Source organism: Saccostrea echinata, unplaced genomic scaffold (genome assembly GCF_033153115.1).
Source record: "Saccostrea echinata isolate AGI-Se365-2 ecotype Australia unplaced genomic scaffold, CSIRO_AGI_Sech_v1 ptg000045l, whole genome shotgun sequence".
Classification (NCBI taxonomy): Eukaryota; Metazoa; Mollusca; class Bivalvia; order Ostreida; family Ostreidae; genus Saccostrea; species Saccostrea echinata.
Genome location: NW_026889794.1, coordinates 2,680,017 through 2,700,674, shown reverse-complemented (window position 1 = coordinate 2,700,674; position 20,658 = coordinate 2,680,017). Strand labels below are relative to the sequence as shown.

The 20,658-nt window shown below is 33.1% G+C and overlaps 2 protein-coding genes across 2 annotated transcripts in view; both read right to left on the bottom strand.

The window, feature by feature from the left end:
- Positions 1–35: 35 nt before the first annotated feature.
- The window catches only part of LOC133201783 (fibropellin-3-like), a 51,980-nt gene continuing 31,357 nt past the window's right edge, over positions 36–20,658 (bottom strand). Inside the window, exons 3-4 of the mRNA XM_061337585.1 lie at positions 809–913; positions 36–275 (exon numbers count right to left, since the gene is read on the bottom strand). Coding sequence (XP_061193569.1) covers positions 136–275; positions 809–913 — 245 coding nt within the window. The 3' untranslated portion in view covers positions 36–135. The remainder of the gene's footprint in view (positions 276–808; positions 914–20,658) is intronic.
- Positions 10,985–15,133, bottom strand: LOC133201777 (uncharacterized). The gene is made up of 8 exons (XM_061337579.1): positions 14,804–15,133; positions 14,605–14,692; positions 14,329–14,509; positions 14,137–14,213; positions 13,893–14,016; positions 12,612–13,288; positions 12,175–12,502; positions 10,985–12,001 (listed from the first exon to the last, which is right to left on the bottom strand). The coding sequence occupies exons 1-7, from the start codon at positions 14,951–14,953 to the stop codon at positions 12,495–12,497; spliced, it is 1,305 nt and encodes a 434-aa protein (XP_061193563.1). The 5' UTR covers positions 14,954–15,133; the 3' UTR covers positions 10,985–12,001; positions 12,175–12,494.

Here is a 20,658-nt window from a genome sequence, read left to right as displayed (position 1 = left end):
TCGATATTTTCTGAAACATTTCTACAGACACTAAATTTTGAAGAAATTTTTTTTTTATTTATTTCAAAATTCCAACATGCAAACAATACACCTTCATCGATAACAGTTCTGTGTTACGTCTTGACATGTTTTAAGTTATCCGGATGAAGATGCAGCTGCTGCTCCTAGGATGGCTAATAAACCGATACCCCCTCCCACCGCCAAGACCAGTCCCCCTAATCGATTTCTCATAGTTGTTGTCGTGGTTGCAGTGGTTGTACTGGTTGATGTCGTTACTGAAAAAAATTATATTTCAGTCAAACCAAAAAAAAAAAAAAAACCACACACAGCGTACATTTTTAGGATTGAATAATACTGTAAATCACATATTTCATGTTGCGGTTTTTCCCCCGAGATATCCTTTTCATTTTTCTTTAAAAACGAAATATGGAGATATCAAACGGTAATCAAGCTCAAAAGTCCATTGAAACAATACAAATCGGGAGCAGAGCAAACACGGACCTCTAAAAAAACATGAGAGGTAGGATAAGGTGCCATCGAGGAGCAAGCATCCCCTGCCGACCTGTCACACCCGCAAAGAGATTTTTTTATTGACTATATCCTAAGGAAATAACGTAGTTATACAAATCTCACAAGTAACAAAAGTGTATGACTTCTAGTCGAATATTTTTAAAAAAGATTTTAGGAAAACTTCCTATCATAAGATATGAATTTTGAGCGCTTCAGTTGTACAATATTCAATACATTAAAATGTCGCACAATTATTTAAACACAGAGAAAATAAATATGTTGTTTATGTAAAACTTACTTTGACATTGATTACCCTCAGCACCAGGTGGACACTCACACACTTTCTTCCCCTCCTCTTCAACACATATTCCTCCATTGCAGTCACTGCTCCTTGCACAGAAATCTTGAAATGAAAGAAGTAAGTTCTAATTTTAGGGGAAGCATTATTACTTGACGTATGTCTTTATAATTCGAAAAATTAGGTTAATGTGTCCTCCTATCACACATCAAGTCATGTAAAATCTAGAAAAAATAGTCAATATGAACATTTATAAAGCTTTCTTATAAATGAGAAAAAGGCACATAGAAAATTCTTTCTTGATTCTGGATTATAAAATATTATATATATATATATATATATATATATATATATTCTAGCAAAAAAAAAAAATAAATGAATTTATTAACAAATTAAGTTTGATATTGCAAATAATTCTGTCTCGTGATAAAAATCTTTTAAGGATTTCTAAAAACTATAAAAGGTTTTTTAAGCAATGTGTATTTCAATCAATGAAACATTCAATGACGTACAGATCAGTAATACAATATTTTACATACTTAAACCTCTTGTCTACGATTATTTATACCGACATATATATAAAAAATGAAATATCTTTCTTTGATTGTTAACGGTTGCAACCATCGCAGAAAAAAAAATACATAGCCCGTTTACGTGGATTATGTATTTTACAGCAATGGCTGCAACCATTGACAATCAAAAATGCATTTTATTGTTTAAGTAAGCTTTGTATGCATTGTGACAAGACTTGATACTAAATCGCTGAATGATGAATGAAACTTTAATCAAGGTAGAGACTTTCTTCGATTGAGACCTACTATAGTTCAAGTTGAAACAAATCACATACCATTAGTGACACTTCGGTTCAAAACTTAGAATTTCTATTCTTGGCTTCAAACTTGCCATTTTGAGATTGCGGGTAGTATGTGGGTTTCAGATAAGGGATCACTGTCTTGTTTGTAGGGTATGCCAGATTATTATGCATAAATTATTTCATCTTTCCAACTGCTGGTAATTACCCGGCATACCCAACAAACTAGACAGTGATTCCTTATATGTACATTTATATGTGAAATAAAAATATTGATATAAGACAAAGCTGTCTAATAGAATTGAAATACTCAAAGCATTCCATGTTAATTTCCAGAGTCCTCGCCCCTGACGTCAGATACAATTACAACCGCAGGAAATTGACATGCATATTAGGCACTTGACCTTTTACTTGGCAAAATTTACATTTAAGAAATAAAGAACAATGTTAAAAAGTTCACTTGGAAATAATCTTGGTAGGTCACGGATTAGATCCTGAGAAGCCCGAATTTATCATGTTTAACTTTGATATTTACATTTGAGGCGATCAAAAAGAATAAAATATTGGCACTAACAACCTGTAGCTCTGCATGTCCTCTGCTCGGTCGTTCACAGGTCATATAAATTACACAGTGACTGTCTAGCTCAAGTCCGACTGGTGGAGAAATTTTATGCATCGTAGTAGGTTTGCAGCTACTGGAATGCTATTTCTGTCGAGTATTGTTCTTTTATTTAGAAGCCTCGAAGCCTTATGTAATAGTAAATTGTCAAGAACTGCGTCAGTCCTATATAACTTTTAAGCTAACTTGCAACAGAATAAAGTCATGAAAAAATCAACAATCAGTTCCACAGTAATATACAATAATATATGTTATTATTATATAGCCAATAAATAGTCTATAATAAAAAAACTACTAAAAGTCTAGATAATTTTAGCGTTCAATATCTTGGCATTTTATTGAACGCAGAGTTTGTATTACGTATATGGAGTATGCCCGAAACATTCCGAATACGAGCGTTCAAAATCGAACGCCCCGTTGTAAACAAAAAATGTCGTTTGGTCAACTTCTCCAAGGCAAATTTATGATAGGTAGTGGCAGCTAAGTAAGATGTGTTTATTTACACGCAAAATTAAAATTATTAATTAATAATTTAGTACGCATTAGTCTCAATAAACTTAAATAAACAAATCATAACGCTAATGGCAGGGTCCTTGGAATGATGCAATATTGAACACTTAAAGGACAGAGGTTAATTTAAATACCAATTCTGAAAATTCTTATTAATTTGAGTTATTTAATTGAAATAATTAATATAAATAAATGGGAGATGTTTTAGCTATATAATAAAGGAGTTATTGAACTTAAATTGGTGAATATTGGCACTCGTTGGCTGTACAACATTCATTCCACGATAAATGGGCCAATTCAGGGTATAAAACATGAAAAAAAAAGTTGTTTAGAATAGCAAACATGAACATCATAATTCTCTAAAGGACGTATCAATGAACTTGAAAAAAAAGAATTGTCCACATATCTGGTATCGTTAACTTTTTACAACAATTTTAATATTCTATTGATTTTAAGGTAATGTTACGAAAGTTAATGCTTGAACAAATCTTATTATTTTAAAATAAAGCTGAATTTGACCATTTTTTCGTTTCTGATGTTCAGTTTAGAACGCTAAACTATGATTCATGAAGTCTCGCATGAATCCGAAATAAAGTTAAAATTTCGGGTAAATATCGTTACGGAAGTTATTCGTTAAGGATGTTAATTCTCAACAATAAAAGTTAAATTCCTCGGCAATAGTTAAAATTAAAGTTTGTTTTAAGATATTAAACAAAAGTATGAAGCATTTCGCTCCCAAAATAGTAAAAAAAAATTATACCTTAAATGCAAAAACTTTCCTGAATTACAGTTACGGAAGTTAAATTTTTAATAGAGACAACTATTTTTGTGTGTAGTATCATTTTGTTATGTCGAAATTGAAATCAACTAAAACAGTTGAATCGCAACTAGAATCGATGATATTAGGTTCCATGGTCACTTTCAATTAAGTTTCAGTTTTTTTAAAATCTGCATTCTGTGCGTGAAATTTAAAACAAAATCGTTACGGAAATTAATCGATTTTTAGCGACATGCTATAATTTCCCATGAAAGAAGATCCATACATTTCTTTGCGAGAAGTGGTTTGAGTTCTTTTCATATAGGATGAAAAACTTTCTTTAACATTCACTACAATCTATTCGTAACGCTTTTACGGCTGAAAATTTCATCTTGAAATTTGTAAATAAATGAAGCGACATTAAGATTTGCAGTGGAATATGTTTTTCAACATTACATTATGTTCATACAAAAACTGTAACTGCAAATACGAGGGGTTATCAAAAAGTTCGTGAACTGATGCGATAAAATTAATACTATATAGTCGATGATTACAAAATTTTTAAGGAACATAAAACAACAAAAGTTTTAAAAGTGTTGAAAATTTCAGCTTGATACTTTGATAATTTGACAAATTATCATTAAATAAAAAAGACGTTATATGACCACCCGGCGCTGTAGCCGTTGAGTTTCATGATGTCCGATAACGTCATTATTTCTCAATGCCTGCTCCTTCTGCCTCATGCAATACACTTTACTTGATGAGATTCCCTGGAGTTAAGTAAAGGCCTAAACCCGCCTTGTTTAGATGACTTAACAATGTCATGAACAGTTGATTCCAATGCACATACAGGCGCGGATCCAGGAATTGAAGTTAGAGGGGGCGCAAAAAGTAGGCAAGGGGTCTGGGGGCCGCCTTGAGGCCCCAGTGGGTACAGGGGGCGAAGCCCTCGAAAGTCTTGGATTCTTGAAATTTTGTAGGGTAAAAATGAGGTCTACTAGTAGACATTTTTATATTTTCTCTACTAAACTATGATTTACGCTAACTTTGATAATTTAGGTGGGGCGCCGGATGCGCCCCCCTTAAATCCGCCACTTATATAATATTGTAAATGGATCTATACATAGGAAACGATCCTAGCTTGTTTATACCAGCTTAATGCTCTTGTTGGAGTTCAACGTCTACCACACATGATCAACGTCACTTTTCGACGTGACTGAATTTGGACACCCTGACTACAAATAGACATTTACTGTGCGTCTCTTTTGTCTCGGAATCTTTATTGTCATTTGAAAAGAGGTACTCTGGATGCTTTTTCTATTTCTCTGTAGCCCGTTTAAATATTTTCTCTGTCTATGTCAGTTTTTCCAGGGATTGAAACTTTATAGAATGAATAAATCTTTAAAAAATTGTCTTAATCACGCTAATTGTCCAAGTTTGGCAGACTGTTTTAAACGTTGTTTTAATGTTGAGATTCACAGTAAATACACAAACACTGCTGATGAATATTTTACACCCACTGTTTTAACAACTGTGAGGCCCTCGTGCGAACTTCTACGTCGGAATTCAGCTTGTCCTTGAAGTACGCAATACTTTTTCCTCGGGATTTTTCGGGAAACAGTTTCTTTGGCACGTCACCAGTAGCATTTCCTCTCATAATCACACACGCTGGCACAACTTTAAACACATGGTCAATGTATGTACAACATTTTTCCACCGACATCTGTGTCCTCCAGAATCTTCTAATGCACTCCTCTAACTCGCTTTTGGTCCTAGGGGTCTCGCGGGCAACACACCTTTTGAGCTCATTCCAAACCATTTCGATCGGGTTTAGATCGGGGCTTTCTGTAGAAAATATATTTTTAAATTAGAATGCGTATAACACTTTCATGTATATTAATAAAAATAATTATGCATTACGTAAGCACATAAAGAAAAAACAGAAAATTAATTTTTAATAAAAAATGATAAAAAGATATTTTATTTTTGAAGTCTTATTGTTAATCACCGTCAATAAATTAATTCAATTTTTTAAATACAATTACCTGCAGGCCATTCACTCCACCAGTTGATGTTGTTGTTTTCCATGAAACTCTTGGATAATTTTGAGGTGTGTTTGGGGTCATTATCTTGTTGAAACCGGTGTCCAGTATCGCCAAATTTAGACTTCACGAACGGCATCAGGGTATCCCTCAGAATGTGCTCGGTATAAAAGGTTGAGTCCATGATCCCCTCAAAAAGTCTAATTTTTGATGCACCCTTCTTGCTGATGGCAACCCAAACATGAATCTTTAGAGGGTGTTTCGGCTTTGGCAAGATAGTAGCACAAGAGTCCTTTAATCGGTAGCTGCACGATTTACTCTGATTCAACTGAACCGAACACTCATCAGAAAAAATCACATCGTCGAATTGTTCATTTGTTTCGATTAAACGTTCGCAGAACAGAACTCTTTTTTCCTTGTTGGCATCTCTAACCATCTGTCCATAGCGTGGTGTGGAATGCGTGAATCCACTTGCTTCAATGGCCCACTTTGTTGTGGTTAGTCCAAAATTGGCACCGTCTTCTGTAAGTTTTTTATGTATTTCCCGGCTAGACAGAGTACAGTCCTTCAATAGCTGATCTCTAATAATTTCTGTGTCCCTCTGGCTCACGCTTGTTGAAACTGCAGGTATCTCGGGGTCGCATACATCACCAAATAATCCAATTTGGTATTTGTGTATCCAGTAGGAAACCGAGTTCCTGCATACAATGTGTCCCAAATCCTTCAACTTTCTTATTATCCTCGCCACTGAAAATCCATCTTTGTGCATCCGGATGATATCTAATTTTACACTGTGATTAATACGACCCATTGCTTACACGTAAACGTTAAAACTAAAATGTTTCTGTACAACTGTCACCCAACTGATTAAAGTTACGTAAAATTACGTAATGTGTACGGGTATCTATCAACTGTCTTACATGTACATGTACCATGGATCAAATATCCATGTTAAGAATAAATAACACAAACAATTTTTTTCCAAAACCAGAAATATTTCTCATAGAATTCTATTAAAAAGGGTAACCTGAATAATGTTCGCTAGGTAAAGTGGCAGAAATTTGTAAGATTTTGACACAATGTTAAAAATACATGCACAGTTTTGTATATAATTACATAGAAAACGAACTATAGTCGCATATCTAATTTTTTTGTCTTATGAATCCTTAATTGTGTGTGTTTCTTTTAGATTATTATTATTAAAATAAACTAAATCCTAAACACAATTTTATAAAAATTGAATCAGTCAGTAATTAAAATTTTGAATCAATTATGAGACGATCTAGGGCTAATCAACCTCAAGGTACTGTAGCCGTAACGCATGGTTGAGTTATTACACAGAAAAATAATATACACATTCTACATGTACGGCTATTACCGAGATTATTGGGAGCCAGGGCTAATTGGTTTGAATAAACTGAAATTATATACAGTCAATGTGGCGGATCCAGGAAATGATTTTTGAGTTAAGGTCAATTAAACAATGTTTAAGCTGTTTCATGGTATTAAAGTTAAATTATTTTTAGGTGTTTTTAGATTTTAAGATATGTCCAGTCGTCAAGTTATTCAAAACGTTTAAAAAAAACACAGGTAAAAATTACACTAATATAATTGAGTTCCGTTTTAAAACAATGCCGTAAATGTGTACTACAATGATTATTTAATTAACAGCCCTCTATACACTGCACACTAAAGAGTTCTGATTTTGTGGTATTTTTATGCAGATAGAGTGATCTGTCCTTTGAAAAAGAATAAGGTACATTGGAATATAAGTTTATTACATAATTTGTGATCAAATCAAGCATTCATAACACTTTAATAGGCCAAGATGGATAGATGGAACACTTCATTTGCAGATATATTGCCCACTTAAGTAAACAACAGTGATTTATGTTTATCAGTACTTCATTGTCTTTGAACATTTTTCCTGGGGGTAAATGCAAGGCACCCTATGTTGAAAATGTGGTTATCATAGATAAGCTCAATATTTACACCTTTACACACCATAATTTTCTCAATGTCCAAAAAATATTTTCTTCTAGTGTATAGAGGGTCCTTAAATGATCTGTTTGTCCTAACTAATCAGAATCTTAATTTCTACCGTCTTAACTGTGTTTAAACACTATGTTTAAAACCTTTGTATTGTGTGCGTTCAAGCGGAAAGAGATTAACTTTCAAAGTTTACCTGTTTACTGTATATTTCACTCGGAGTTCAGACAGCTTTTTGTTAAAATGAAAAAAAGTCTTCGAGCGCGCGAGAGGGGGGGGGGGGGGTAACAGAAAACAAGAATTTCCTATAACAAGTCTCGAAATAAATAGTTAAGCACTGCATGGTCAATATAAATACAGAAAAGCAAACATTAATATAGAAACTGTATTAATTTTTTTTTTCATTGTTTTAAAATTTTTCTTTTCATTTCAGATAAGATCTGGAAAGCCGAAGGCTTCGCTCATCGCAGATGGCTCGCCGCCAGCCGAAGATTCAGCTACATCTATCCCCAAGACACCTGTCCGACAAAGACCTGCACCTGAAACACAGAATTCAGAGCCAGCCCAGTTAGAGTCACTCACTCCAATCCCAACGCCAGCGTCAACAACCCCAGTTGTGCGTTTTCGCCCTTACCGGACTTCGACAAATGACGACGATTTGGTGAAGGCGCTAATGAGAGAAGTCAAGGAAATGCGACAGACTCTGGATGTTATCAACAAAAAACTTGATGCGTCGAATAGGAGGGGAACAGCGTCAGATTTACAATTAAAGACAGTGCTTGCTAATACAAACATTCTTATCGATGTGGTCAGGAAAATCCCAGCTGCAAGTGGAGTGGAGTTCCTGCAAACCAGTGATCCTATTGCTGATACGATGAGTGACAGTAGTCCTGGAGATGTGTACCAAGGTGTTCCCGAAGAATATCAACTTCCAGATACCGTCCTCAGAGACATGATTAAGGAATCAAGGAACGCAGGAAATTTCGCAGTTAATCTCACAAGGAAGATCTTCCCCGAACTGTACGGTGAGGGCAACCTGCGAATGGAGTACAACTGGTACGGTGGTGGAAAACTCTCCGAAAAAGAACTGGATCCAGCGAGAAAGCAAGTGGTGAGGCGCTATGTGTGTTACTTCTTCCCAGAATTCAAACCCGAGGATTCCTGGAGGGAGAGGATCGTCTCCAAAATAAACGAGTCACTGAGGCGAAATGACAAAAGACTAAAGAAGGATAGTGTCAATCTTGTGATGCCCTCTGTGCCAGAAAGTGACCTTGGTTGCTCCGATGACGTCTTCACCTTTAATGACTAATTTTTTTTTTTATCTCTAATTCATTGTTGTGACCCACATGTTGTAAACTCAGGGATTTATACGTTCGAAAGAACGATTGGAAAAGACAGTAACAGAGTAATATAATTCGTTATTTGATGAAGAAAAAATGTAGTTAATACATGTAAAAACACTATCCCAAAGAATATTAATACATGTATAAATGTGATTTGTTTGCTTTATTCTTTGGAATGTATCATTTCATTTATTAATAAAATAATTATAAAAGATTGCACTTTTAGTCTATATCAAAGGTTGTGATACTGAATGATAGCATGATATTTTATTGTAAAATAAATACAACTAGCAGGATATTTTATTGAAAAATAAATATAACAATCACTGAAATTTATAATTTAATGAGAATATTTACGAGGAAGTACATTGACCAAAGCCATTCAACGGACAATGTTTGGCACTTGGTCTAGTCTGTGTATTTTAAAACTCATACATGCTAGCAGAAGTTAAAGCAGACAGGAAGTGTTACGCAATGATTATCTTTTTACCTGAACACATTACAAATAATTGATTCCATTGCATATTAGATAGATCCAGCTACATGTATTTCAGAAAGAGGAGGTCCTATCAGTGGATTGAAAATTAGAAATTGATTTTTAAAAAATGAACAAGTGTATTTATTTAGTTCAATACTATGTATTGTTAAATTATTCTTACTTGATAAATAACAATATTCGCATAAATTTTTAAACATTCGAAAAACTAAACAGATGTCCCGAAGAATGGGGATAGGCGGTACAACCCCCCGGAATCCCTCTAGTTTATTAATTGATCCACCAATAACACCCTAAAATTAATGATTGGATGACTCGATCCATGCGCGACAGAACAGTGCACGTGGATTCCGTGAGCAATGCTTGTTAAATCACAACCCTTGTTAATGAAAGAATTTTAAGAAAAAGTAGAAGAAATGAATGAAAATGTTGATTAAGATATCTTACTCTACATATTTACGGCAAACTTACATACTCGGCAATTAAACGATGAACGTTTTAACATATAAGGGAAATCTGCAATGTAGCTTTCAAGTTGTTAAATTTAATTCAAAATGCTGATGATGATTCTTATTATACAAAAATTAAATCTAGTATCCATTAAACTCGTAACGAAACTATACTTTAAAAAATATAAATAATTGTATACATGTACTCTCTTATTTAAAAAAAAATCTACACTGTATATATTATTAATTGATAATACAAATACAAATTTGTTTAGTCACATAAAAGGCATTATTCTCCAATCAAAGAAAAACAATTCTTCTTACCGAAACAAAATAATTTTCCTGACGTTAAAAAACATTCCTAGAGACCCCCCCCCCCCCCTAAAAAGATCGGTGATTGCAAATACATGTGCGTACAGGTAAAATATCAGAGCTGACGAAGAACGGTAGTTCACACCGCCGCGGTAAAGATGGTCTGTTACCTGCACCGCGATGAAAAACCGCGATGGTGTATCGCGGAAAGGATTAATACACCGCGGAGGGGGCGCGGTTAAATGACAAAACCGCGTTGCCCGTACTGTAGGAAAAAGACACCCTTTTGACGTCTTTTTTAACCCCTTAATAGTTTGGACATTCCATATAAAATTTAACCAAAACAAAATCAAAGAACTTACAGATTGAGGTAAAAATTGCAACTTTTACGGAACAGTTGTGTCATATCACTTGAGTGAATTAACGGGATTTTTAGGATGACAAATGCTCATATAAAAAGAGTTTTTCTCAGTTACACTCAGGTAGAATATATGTCATCTTCGAGGTTTCGCGGCCTGGACATACCATTGCTAACAAAAACATTAACAATTCATCAAAAAATTAAAAAGATGATGCTTATTAAGGAAGCTCTAAACACCAACAATGAGGAAAATTTAAGACTTTAAAGAAATATATACTATAACTTAGTGCACTAATAATTTTTTAAAAATATTTTCATACAAGGATGCCACCTTTTTTTAAGAAAAAATTACAAAAATAAGGAAATATGTATGAAAGTGAAAAAAAAATTATTTATTAGATATTTAAATTACTTTGAAATCTCTTAAAGTCTTAGACCAGGGTTACATCAATCAACATATAAAAAAAATAATAAATACACAGAATGTCAATGACAAATTCAGAAATATTTGACATTTCATACAACAGATTATGAAAAATGAAATGATAATCACACATATCTTTTTTAAATATGAAATTTCTGAAATTTTCTAAAAATAAAAACAAAGGTTTGGCCATATGGTGTACAAAAATTCATATCTTACATGGTGGAGCCAGGTATATAAGAGAGATAAAAAATGAAATAATATATTTACAATTATGAAAAACAAAGGGAGGTAACTCTTTACAACTGACTAGATAAATAATTGGACACTGAATTGATTATTTTCTTACATTTTGTAACTCTTGCTTTTCCATTTACAATTTCTTGAAACAAGTTTTTTACTCCATCTTCACCATTTCTTGAGTGTGCTAATTTAATATATTTCATATTTAAACCTGATTTTGCAATTTTATTTGCCATGAATTCTAATAAGTTTTCCCTGAACTAAGACTTCAAGAGATTTCAAATTGTCATTCTTTACTAGAGAAAATGTTTGATGCTGTAAAACATAATTGTAAACTGCACTTTGCCTCAACAGAGTTATGAAAAATCACTAAATTTTGTAGGTCCATAGCATCCGTTAGGGCACAATGAGAAACTCCTGTCGATTGGATACCTGCTTCTCTCAAAAGAGACTCCCGAGAAAAGCTGCCAGTTTGTGTCTTTACATTAGAATTTTTAAAAACCTCCAAAGTGTCTATAAAACCGGCAATACATGTATTCATAACAATATTTTGTGATGTAATGCTTTGCATAAATAATGGAAAGTCAAACCGGAATCCATTGTGGCTTACAAGAATATTAGAATTTGTGTCCGATAGCCACTCTGAAAACTTTTGGAGTGCTGATTTCAAGTCTGTTGTTGTAAGTTCTTGATCTCTGTAGTATAGTTCAGTGTCAATCATATGTAGACCAGTCACACAAGTTGCCTTTGCAGATATTGTACCATTGGGTTTTATGTACTTCTGAAAGATGTCATGTCCTCTTGCAGCTCCTATTTCCAATATTTCTGATTATGAACCTATAAAACATATCTAAAACAATGTATCTTGAAATATATATATATATATATATATATATATATATATATATATATATATATATATATATATATATATATATATATATATATATATATATATAATGTCTCATGGAAATATATGTATAACTTTTCTACATTGTGTAAAAATTTACCTAAACCTGTTGCTTCTAGGTCAAAGTAAACAAGTGTGCAATCGGTATTTGTTACTGGTATTCTCTCTGGTTCAACAGAGGCACTTGGAATGGAATTGATGTCCTGATCCTCATCCATTTCCTCTAGTCCAACTGATGCTTCATACGTTTTTCCTTCACGCACTTCTTTACTACCCTGATCTTGACTTGAGGATTTCCTAATTTCACATCTCCTTTTCTTGTACTCTGCACTACTCTGTCTAATCTTCTGTAACTTTCTCTTTCTGTCCATCTTTTCAACCGCCATTTCAGTATAGGTTCCAGGTGACATATTCAATTGGTCATTGACCTGTAAATATACATGTAAACAAAAATATTACTCATATTATTTCATTTACATAAAATGAGAAGATATGATTACTTTATATTACATAATTTTTTGCATTATACATATATACCTAGTTCTTGTATATAAGACTTTCCAATGTTTTTCTGTGCAACAGCTGCAGCAATTCTGAAACTTGTACTTTCTGATCCTGACAGGTAGAGGTTCTTTGGATGTTTTGAGGCAACAATGTGATTAAAACTTTCGCACGCTTGTGTGGATCCCAGATCAGATAGTTTTTCAGCTTGTTGAGCATATGTCTGAATAATTGCTTCCAAATCCTTTTTCAACTCTAGGCATGTTAGATACCTGCTGTATGGAAGATTCCGTGGAATGTAATTTGCAGGATTCCGCTTATATTTACACCATGAAGGGCATGCCAGATGGTCTCCATACATATGAGGAATAATACACAATAAAGATTTTTTCAACTCTTCAGGCTTTTTCTGGTGCTGGGCAAGCACATAAGAAAAACATTTCTTTAGATGTGTTATGGTTTTTCCTCTCAGTTGTTGATACTTTTTTACTCTTTGCAAATCATATAGTTTATTTGAAAATGTTTTCTTTAGGTGGTTTCTGTCACTGAATTTTGTAATAGTTTGATCACATTTTTTCCTTGCCCGTGAAATGGCGGTACTATCATCATCCATTACTAATTCATGAGGATGAATATTCTCTTTTTCCAAGTCTTTCAACATGCCCACAATCATGTCTGGCTCCATAGCTTTGGCTGAGCCATCCCAATTCTTTCTGTAAAGTAAAATATAAAAATAAGCATGCAGAAACACGAATTCTGTGAGCCAATGCTCACTAGTAATACCCCTGCTTTGATGTGAATATACACAACTTGAGTTACAGACAGACATACAGATAAACAAGAAGTTGACATCAGATCCAAACAGAAATGAATCATACCATATTGCATGCCTAAACAAAGAGTGTGTAAACTTTCATGCATTTGCAAAGAGAAGTTACTGAGAAAACTGCGACAAAAATTTGTTATGTATGGTACAGACAGACGTACAGATAAACAGGAAATTGACATCAGATTCGTACAAAAATGAATCCCACAATATGGCAAGGCTAAACAAAGAATGTGCTAAAATTTCAAGCATCTGCAATGAGTACTTGCTGAAAAAACTGCAAGGAAAATTGTTATCGACAGACAGACACACACACAGAGCTTGACACACAAGGGTAAAACAGCATACCCCCCTCTCCTTCGGAGCAGGGGTATAAAAAGATAAATATTACATTGATTTGCAATAACCTTCACCATTTACTGACACTGATTTTTTTAACTATGTATTTCTTTTTTTACACATTATACATTTGATAATTATCAACATTTTACCTGCAATCATGGTCAATGGGCTGAATGCCTTTTCTTTTTGCATTTTCACATAGTCTGCATTTTCTGCATCTATAATCATATCGCAATATCTTCCCAGATTTATCACCTATTAGTACACTGTGACCTGTGGTTTATAAAAATAAATAGAAATATATTCATAAGTCACTTTGTACATGTTGTAAATAAGTTTTCTTTCACGAAAAGAAATTTAAAAAAAAAAATATGTTTCTTCTTCAATGCATACCTGAATAGCTGTTATATTTTCTCCCACTAGATCTAGTTTGCCATCCAGCATCAGCTGCAACTCTTATTTCAACTTTTCTAAAAATATATGATAAAAAGAATTACACATTCACAGAAGAATTTGAAAGAAAATATGGATTGAGATTGTGAAGTTTGGTATATATTTTTCATAAAACTATTTTTTTTAAATTACCCATCATTCATTTTTAATTCTTCATCAAGAGCATCATTGCAACTTTTTTGGGCAACAGATTCGATGGCCTTTCCTGCTTCTCTGTCTCTTTTCTTTACTGTTCCAGCTGCTACACCAGGGATATTCAATGAAGCAAATAACATTTGTAAAACAGAAAACCCTATTCCACTGTTGGCAATACCTACAAGACATGAATGGTGAAAATAAAATACATGTATTATTCACTATCAAATATGTTGCCTAAAATGTTCATATTGCAAAGTTTTCTGAAATTACCTGCACCAAGCTTTGTGTTCATATCCCAAATGTTTTTTTCATGTCGTTTTCCTATGGGAATGTTTGAAATGTAACTGCAAATGGTACACTACAAAATTAATGAAATATTTCATATGAAACATGATGAACACTAACAAACTGAAGTATTGTTATTATTAGCATTAATTTTTATTTTGATGAAGATGAATTTGACATTTACCTTTATGTACAAGATACTTCCAAGGCCATAATGCCTCTCTTGAATACAATCCCAAAGATGTAATACAGCCCCACATTTCTTGCATCCTTTCTGTAGATGTGCTGCTAGCACACCCAATTCTACCACTCGACGACCCTTTGAATGATACATGTATTTGATTGGAACTAATATTAATACTCAAATAAATAACAACATGTAAATAACATTATATAATAATTAATCAAAATAGAAACGGAAGGTGATGAAAACTAAAGAACATTCTTGCATTCCACACGTTTCATGCCCATTTTATTACCAGTGTTAATACAAAAGACAAAAAACTTGTGGCTTGCAGAAAGCCTAAAAAATAAAGAAAAGATAGGCATTATTTAGGAAAGCTTTATAATATTATCAAACACTTCACATTTTTAATTAACTTACAATGCTACATATCATATGAGCAAATAAAGAAATACCTCATTCCAATCAAGCAGATTCTTTGTAATATCTGGATGTGTCTTCCTCATTAACTTCGTCTACAGACAGATCATCGCCACTGTAATATCTATCGTACATATCTATTTCTTCCTCGTCCTCCTCGTCATATTCTGACCAACCCTCGTCAACGCTGATACTCATACAGTACCCGCATCGTTATTCTTTACAATTCTATCGTGTCCTATCGTGCGTGTATCCTATCGTATCGTGCGTGTATCCTATCGTATCGTGCGTGTATCCTATCGTATCGTGTTTTCCGTTTATCACGTTTTGCGTTTTCTATCGTGTTTTCCGTTTATCAGGTTTTGCGTTTATCGTGAAGATCGTTTATCAGGTTCTATCGTGTATCGTGTTTTGCGTTTATCGTGTGCATTCGGAAACCCTCGTTTTTTATCTTTACCTTGAGAAGAAAAACCCGAGATATCTCGAGTTCATTTTTCGTTTTGTTAATTTTTTTAGGATTAATTTAACTGTTTAACAGAAAGAGAAATTAATACTCTAACTCTGGTATATATGTTAAATAAAAATAAATAAATAAGTAAATAAATAAATAAATAAATTAATTAATTAAAAAAATAAATAAAGGTCAAGTACCGTGACCAAGCAGAGAGGGTAAATTGAAAGTCATATTCTATTTTGGGACATGAAATAATCGATCTACTAGTCATTCGTTATTATTTTTTTAATTTTTCGATTTGTAAGAAATATTTTTGTCAAAGAAATATTTTAATTCCTTTACATAGATATAGTCACAAAAGCAAGACCTTTATTAACTTTGTTTTGATAATTATAGAAGCATAAAACAGTAGGTACATCATGTATGTGTGCAAAAATAAATTTTAAATAAAAAAAAATATCAGCAGCTTTATTAGGTCTATTACGGAAACATAAATTTTGTCAATGCGCCCAAGTTTTGTTATTCCTTTTTATTTATTTATTTCTGTGATATGTCTACAAGTTAAATTACAATTTATTTTACATGAACATGCTCCATTCGATTCATCATTTGATAATTATATATTATAATATAGATGTTTGCAATTCATATTTAACTACTGCAGTTAGAAGATGTTAAAAAAATAACAATAAATAAATAAACAAAATCATACTAATTTTTATTACTATTTCGGCATGGAAATGAAATGGGTATATACTGTAACTAAATGACCAGTGGAAGCACTCCCGTGACAAGAGAACTGACACATATATGTACCAGTCATGCCTAATCAGTAAACTGTCTTCTTGTCAGGTCAAGAATCCCCCTCCTTTTCCCCCTACATGACCGGCCCGTGTGTATTCACCGTCGACATACCTGAACTCCTCTCTCACCTGTCAAGTATTTACCTTGAATCCTATCCTAGGTTTCAACGAAATGCATCTACTTATTTTCTGGATATTGTTTATTATTTGTATGAACAACAATTAACATTTAAAGATTTTATACTAAGAAAATTGGTAAATGTACAAAATTCCGTTACGATTAATAATTGAATAAATGAATCAAATAAAATAGAGGCGATGTGTGTATCCCAAACTCCGTTGATTTAGTTCATTTGTATACTATTATATAATTTTTATAGGTTTACGGTCTTGAACATGATTGGTGTGATCAAATAAAAAAAAAAACTGCGCTTGCGGTACTTCCGGATCTTCGGGTTTTCTGTGTAATACAAAAGGAAACTGTTACAATTGTTCGAAAATTCTATTCATCGAAGAATATGGTAAATAATTCTTGCCAGAAAAATACGATCTTTGCCTCGCACGATTTTTTTTTTTAATTAAAGACGCCTCAAAGATACATTTAAAAAAAAAAAATTAAAGAAATAGCCCGGATCTGCCGTGATGCACAAGACGAGTAAATACCTTGAATTTAATTTTATTAGTTTATCGATTGCATTAAATACTTGACTATATTCAAGAAGTCAATATATATTTTTATTTATTTATTCATTTATTTATTATTATTGCTGTTTGAATTGGATCTTTTTTGAGTGGTTATGGACCCCCTCCCCCTTTCCCTGCTGACTGTGCCTCAAGTGGGATTAATATTTTCATAATTTACAAAGTTTTGTCTAATTTTGCCGAAGTTGTCCCATATAAGTTTTGTAACAAATAATACAAAGTCTAATAGCTATAATTTACAATTATTCAGTTCGAAAATCCAATTGTCGTATTGTGAAAATTAATTAAATTTATAATTTATTTGTGTGTGCGTTCTAATATGCTGTAAACAAGAGTATGTAATCATTCAATGTTATTTATTTGATACAAAGTTTAAGTACCCAATAAATATATTCACACACATTGTAAGCTTACAATGTAGCATACATGTGTCTATAGTAGATACAAATTCTTGGTTGATATTACACTCTGTTATCCTTTCTTCATGTATGTAATATTTTCTGTTTAATACAGTGTATATTGTACATATCTTCTCTTCACTGTTTTGTCAGTTATGATAATAAAGGTCATATCACGTTATTGTAAATGTTTATAACACAGGCAGGCTTAGAAAATAATTTCATTTCTTTGGGGGGGGGGGGGGTATAAAAAGAAATGTGTTGAAAAGCAAACAAAAAATGTTAAAGACACTATTGTTGTTGATGGGCATAATTATATAAGCATTATATTTCTATTGTATACTGCACATGTTGGTACACTGTAACATTTTTAGGTATACGTCTGCATGCTCCCTTCTTAATCTTACAGGTCTATAGCATTAGAAATACCAGAGAATAAATACAAAAGAATAGAAATGCGATATTTTTTTTCGGATACTACATGTACATGTAGATGATGACAAATCTAGTGACGTTTATTAATTTTATTGAATTCAATTTCTTTCGGTCGGCCTCCTTCCTCATATGTACATATACAATGTATGTACTTGGAATATGTAAATAATTTCTATGTACACGGGATATGTGTAACAGATATATTTATATATAGGAGAGATAATTTAATCACAGTCCAATGCACAGTCTGTGTCAATGCAACTAGCAATTTCAGCAAGTCATTTGTTTAAAACGTAATAAATATAAAATTAATTTATATAAAATATAAATTAAAGCAAATTCGTAAAAAAATGAGGAAAAGCGTTAACCTTAAAATAATTATAATGATAATTTTTCACCCCCCCCCCCCTTAATTATGACTAATAATTTTTTTCGTAAGATTTATTAAATACAGATTATTACATGTAATGGCGATTTTGGATACATCGCAGACTTCTAGCACAAGATATTGAATCCAAGTATTTCATTTTTTACATGGAGTCCTTCCGTAAAAATAATCGATGTTTGTTATGAATTTCATAAGGTTTTATTTGTTAAAATAATGAATATATTTATAACCTTTCGCGAATTTATTGCACATGGGTGTAAAACTTTGCTTGTCTACCGAATTTTTGAGCCTCCAACAAATTAAAATCTACGTAATTCAACGACTCAAAATTCAAATTTAACGATTCGATGGAATCTCGACATTTTTATAATTACACAAACAATCGCATAATTTCCATCATAGAGTGGAATTAATCTTAAATAATTACAGTTTGAAATTGAGGACGATCAATTTTATTGACGAAAAAAAAAATCTTTTACAAAGCATCATTACTTCAATTTTTTTATCATGGTAAATTTAATATATTTCATCATTTAGATTTGCGGCTTTGCAAGTAATTAGAATTATCATACTACGATATATCAAAAAGGAAACTTTTCGTCTTGTCAAAAAACGCTCCGCATTTTGAAACAATCCTATCAGGTTTTGCGTTTATCCTATCGTGAAGATCGTTTATCAGGTCTATCGTATTTTGCGTTTATCGTATTTTGCGTTTATCGTGTTTTGCGTTTATCGTGTTTTGCGTTTATCCTATCGTGCGTGTATCCCGTCCTATCGTGCGTGTATCCTATCGTATCGTGTATCCTGTAAAGAATAACGATGCGGATACTGTAATACTGTTAGCATGAACAGGAACTGATGGTCTTGCATAACCATGATCCATTCTTAACAAAATTTCAATAAATACAATAATAACAAAACATTCTACTTCTAAGGACGCAATGATATTGTTTTACAACTTTCCGAAAGCCTTATTAGCAACGATTATCGTAAAGTTCTTCTTCTTCTTCTTCTTCTTCTTCTTCCTCTATCTGGCCGCCTTCATCAAGTTGAAGATTTTGCCAGTTAGGTGTGCGCATGTTTGCATGATTAAAAGAAACTTTTTTTTTTGGTTTGTTTGTTTGTTTGTTTTTTTAAAAACTGGATAAAAGAAGGATTTTTTAAGTTAGTCTATCTTAGTCACTCGAGATTTGAAGATCTCGAGTGATTCTGCTGCCGCGATGTCCTCTGGCAGGCTATTCCATTCTTTTACGGTTTTACAGAAGAATGACCACTTTCTACAGTCCTTGGTTGCAGATGGTATTGCAAGAGAGTGTTGTTTTGTGTGCCGCGATCTTCTTACAGGCTTAGTGAAGTGGTCCTCTGGTCTGATGGCTACTTTGTTGTTTATTATCTTATACATCATACTCAAGTTTGCATCTTTCCTTCTACTTTTTAAATTTTTCCATTCCAGATGTTTAATCATTTCTCCTACGCTAGATCTATTTCTATAATTTCCCATGACGTATCGTGCCGCTCTTCTTTGCACCTTTTCCAACATATCTATGTGACCTTGTTGGTATGGGTCCCAAACTGTCGAAGCATATTCCAGCTGCGGTCTTACCAGAGATATGTATGCTCTCGCCTTTATTGATCTGGATGATATATGGAGATTGCGTTGTAGGAATCCTAAAGTTTTATTTGCCTTCTTACAGATATTTGAAATATGTAGTCCCCAATTTAGATCGGATGTTATAGTACAGCCTAGATATTTTGTAGATTCTTCATGGACAAGTATATGATTGTGAAGGGTATAGTTGTAAATGATAGGGTTTTTCTTTTTTGAAACTGTAAGTACTGTACATTTATCTGGATGAAATTCCATTTTCCATTTTGTTTCCCAAAGAGAGAGTTTATCAAGGTCTTCTTGAAGGGTGTGACAATCTAAATTTGTTGATATAGTTAAATATACTATGGTATCATCTGCAAAGAGCCGAACTGTAGAGGTTAGGTGGTTTGGTAGATCATTTATGTAGAAGAGGAATAGACTCGGGCCAAGGACTGATCCCTGGGGTACTCCAGACTCAACCTTACCAACATCCGACTCTTCCCCTTCGACCACCACGACCTGGCTCCTGTTTGAAAGGAAAGCTTCTATCCAACGATGTGTGTTTCCTCTGATTCCATAGTGATGTAATTTATGAAGAAGTAGGCTATGGGACACTTTATCAAAAGCTTTAGAAAAATCTAAAATGTGTAAATCAGTTTGCTTTCCA

Coding starts and splice junctions, on each gene's coding strand:
- LOC133201777 (XM_061337579.1), bottom strand. CDS start 14,953: ATGTATCATTCAAAGGGTCGTCGAGTGGTAGAATTGGGTGTGCTAGCA. Junction 14,510..14,604: donor GAACACAAAGCTTGGTGCAG/GTAATTTCAGAA, acceptor CATGTCTTGTAG/GTATTGCCAACAGTGGAATA. Junction 13,289..13,892: donor CCCATTGACCATGATTGCAG/GTAAAATGTTGA, acceptor TTTACTTTACAG/AAAGAATTGGGATGGCTCAG.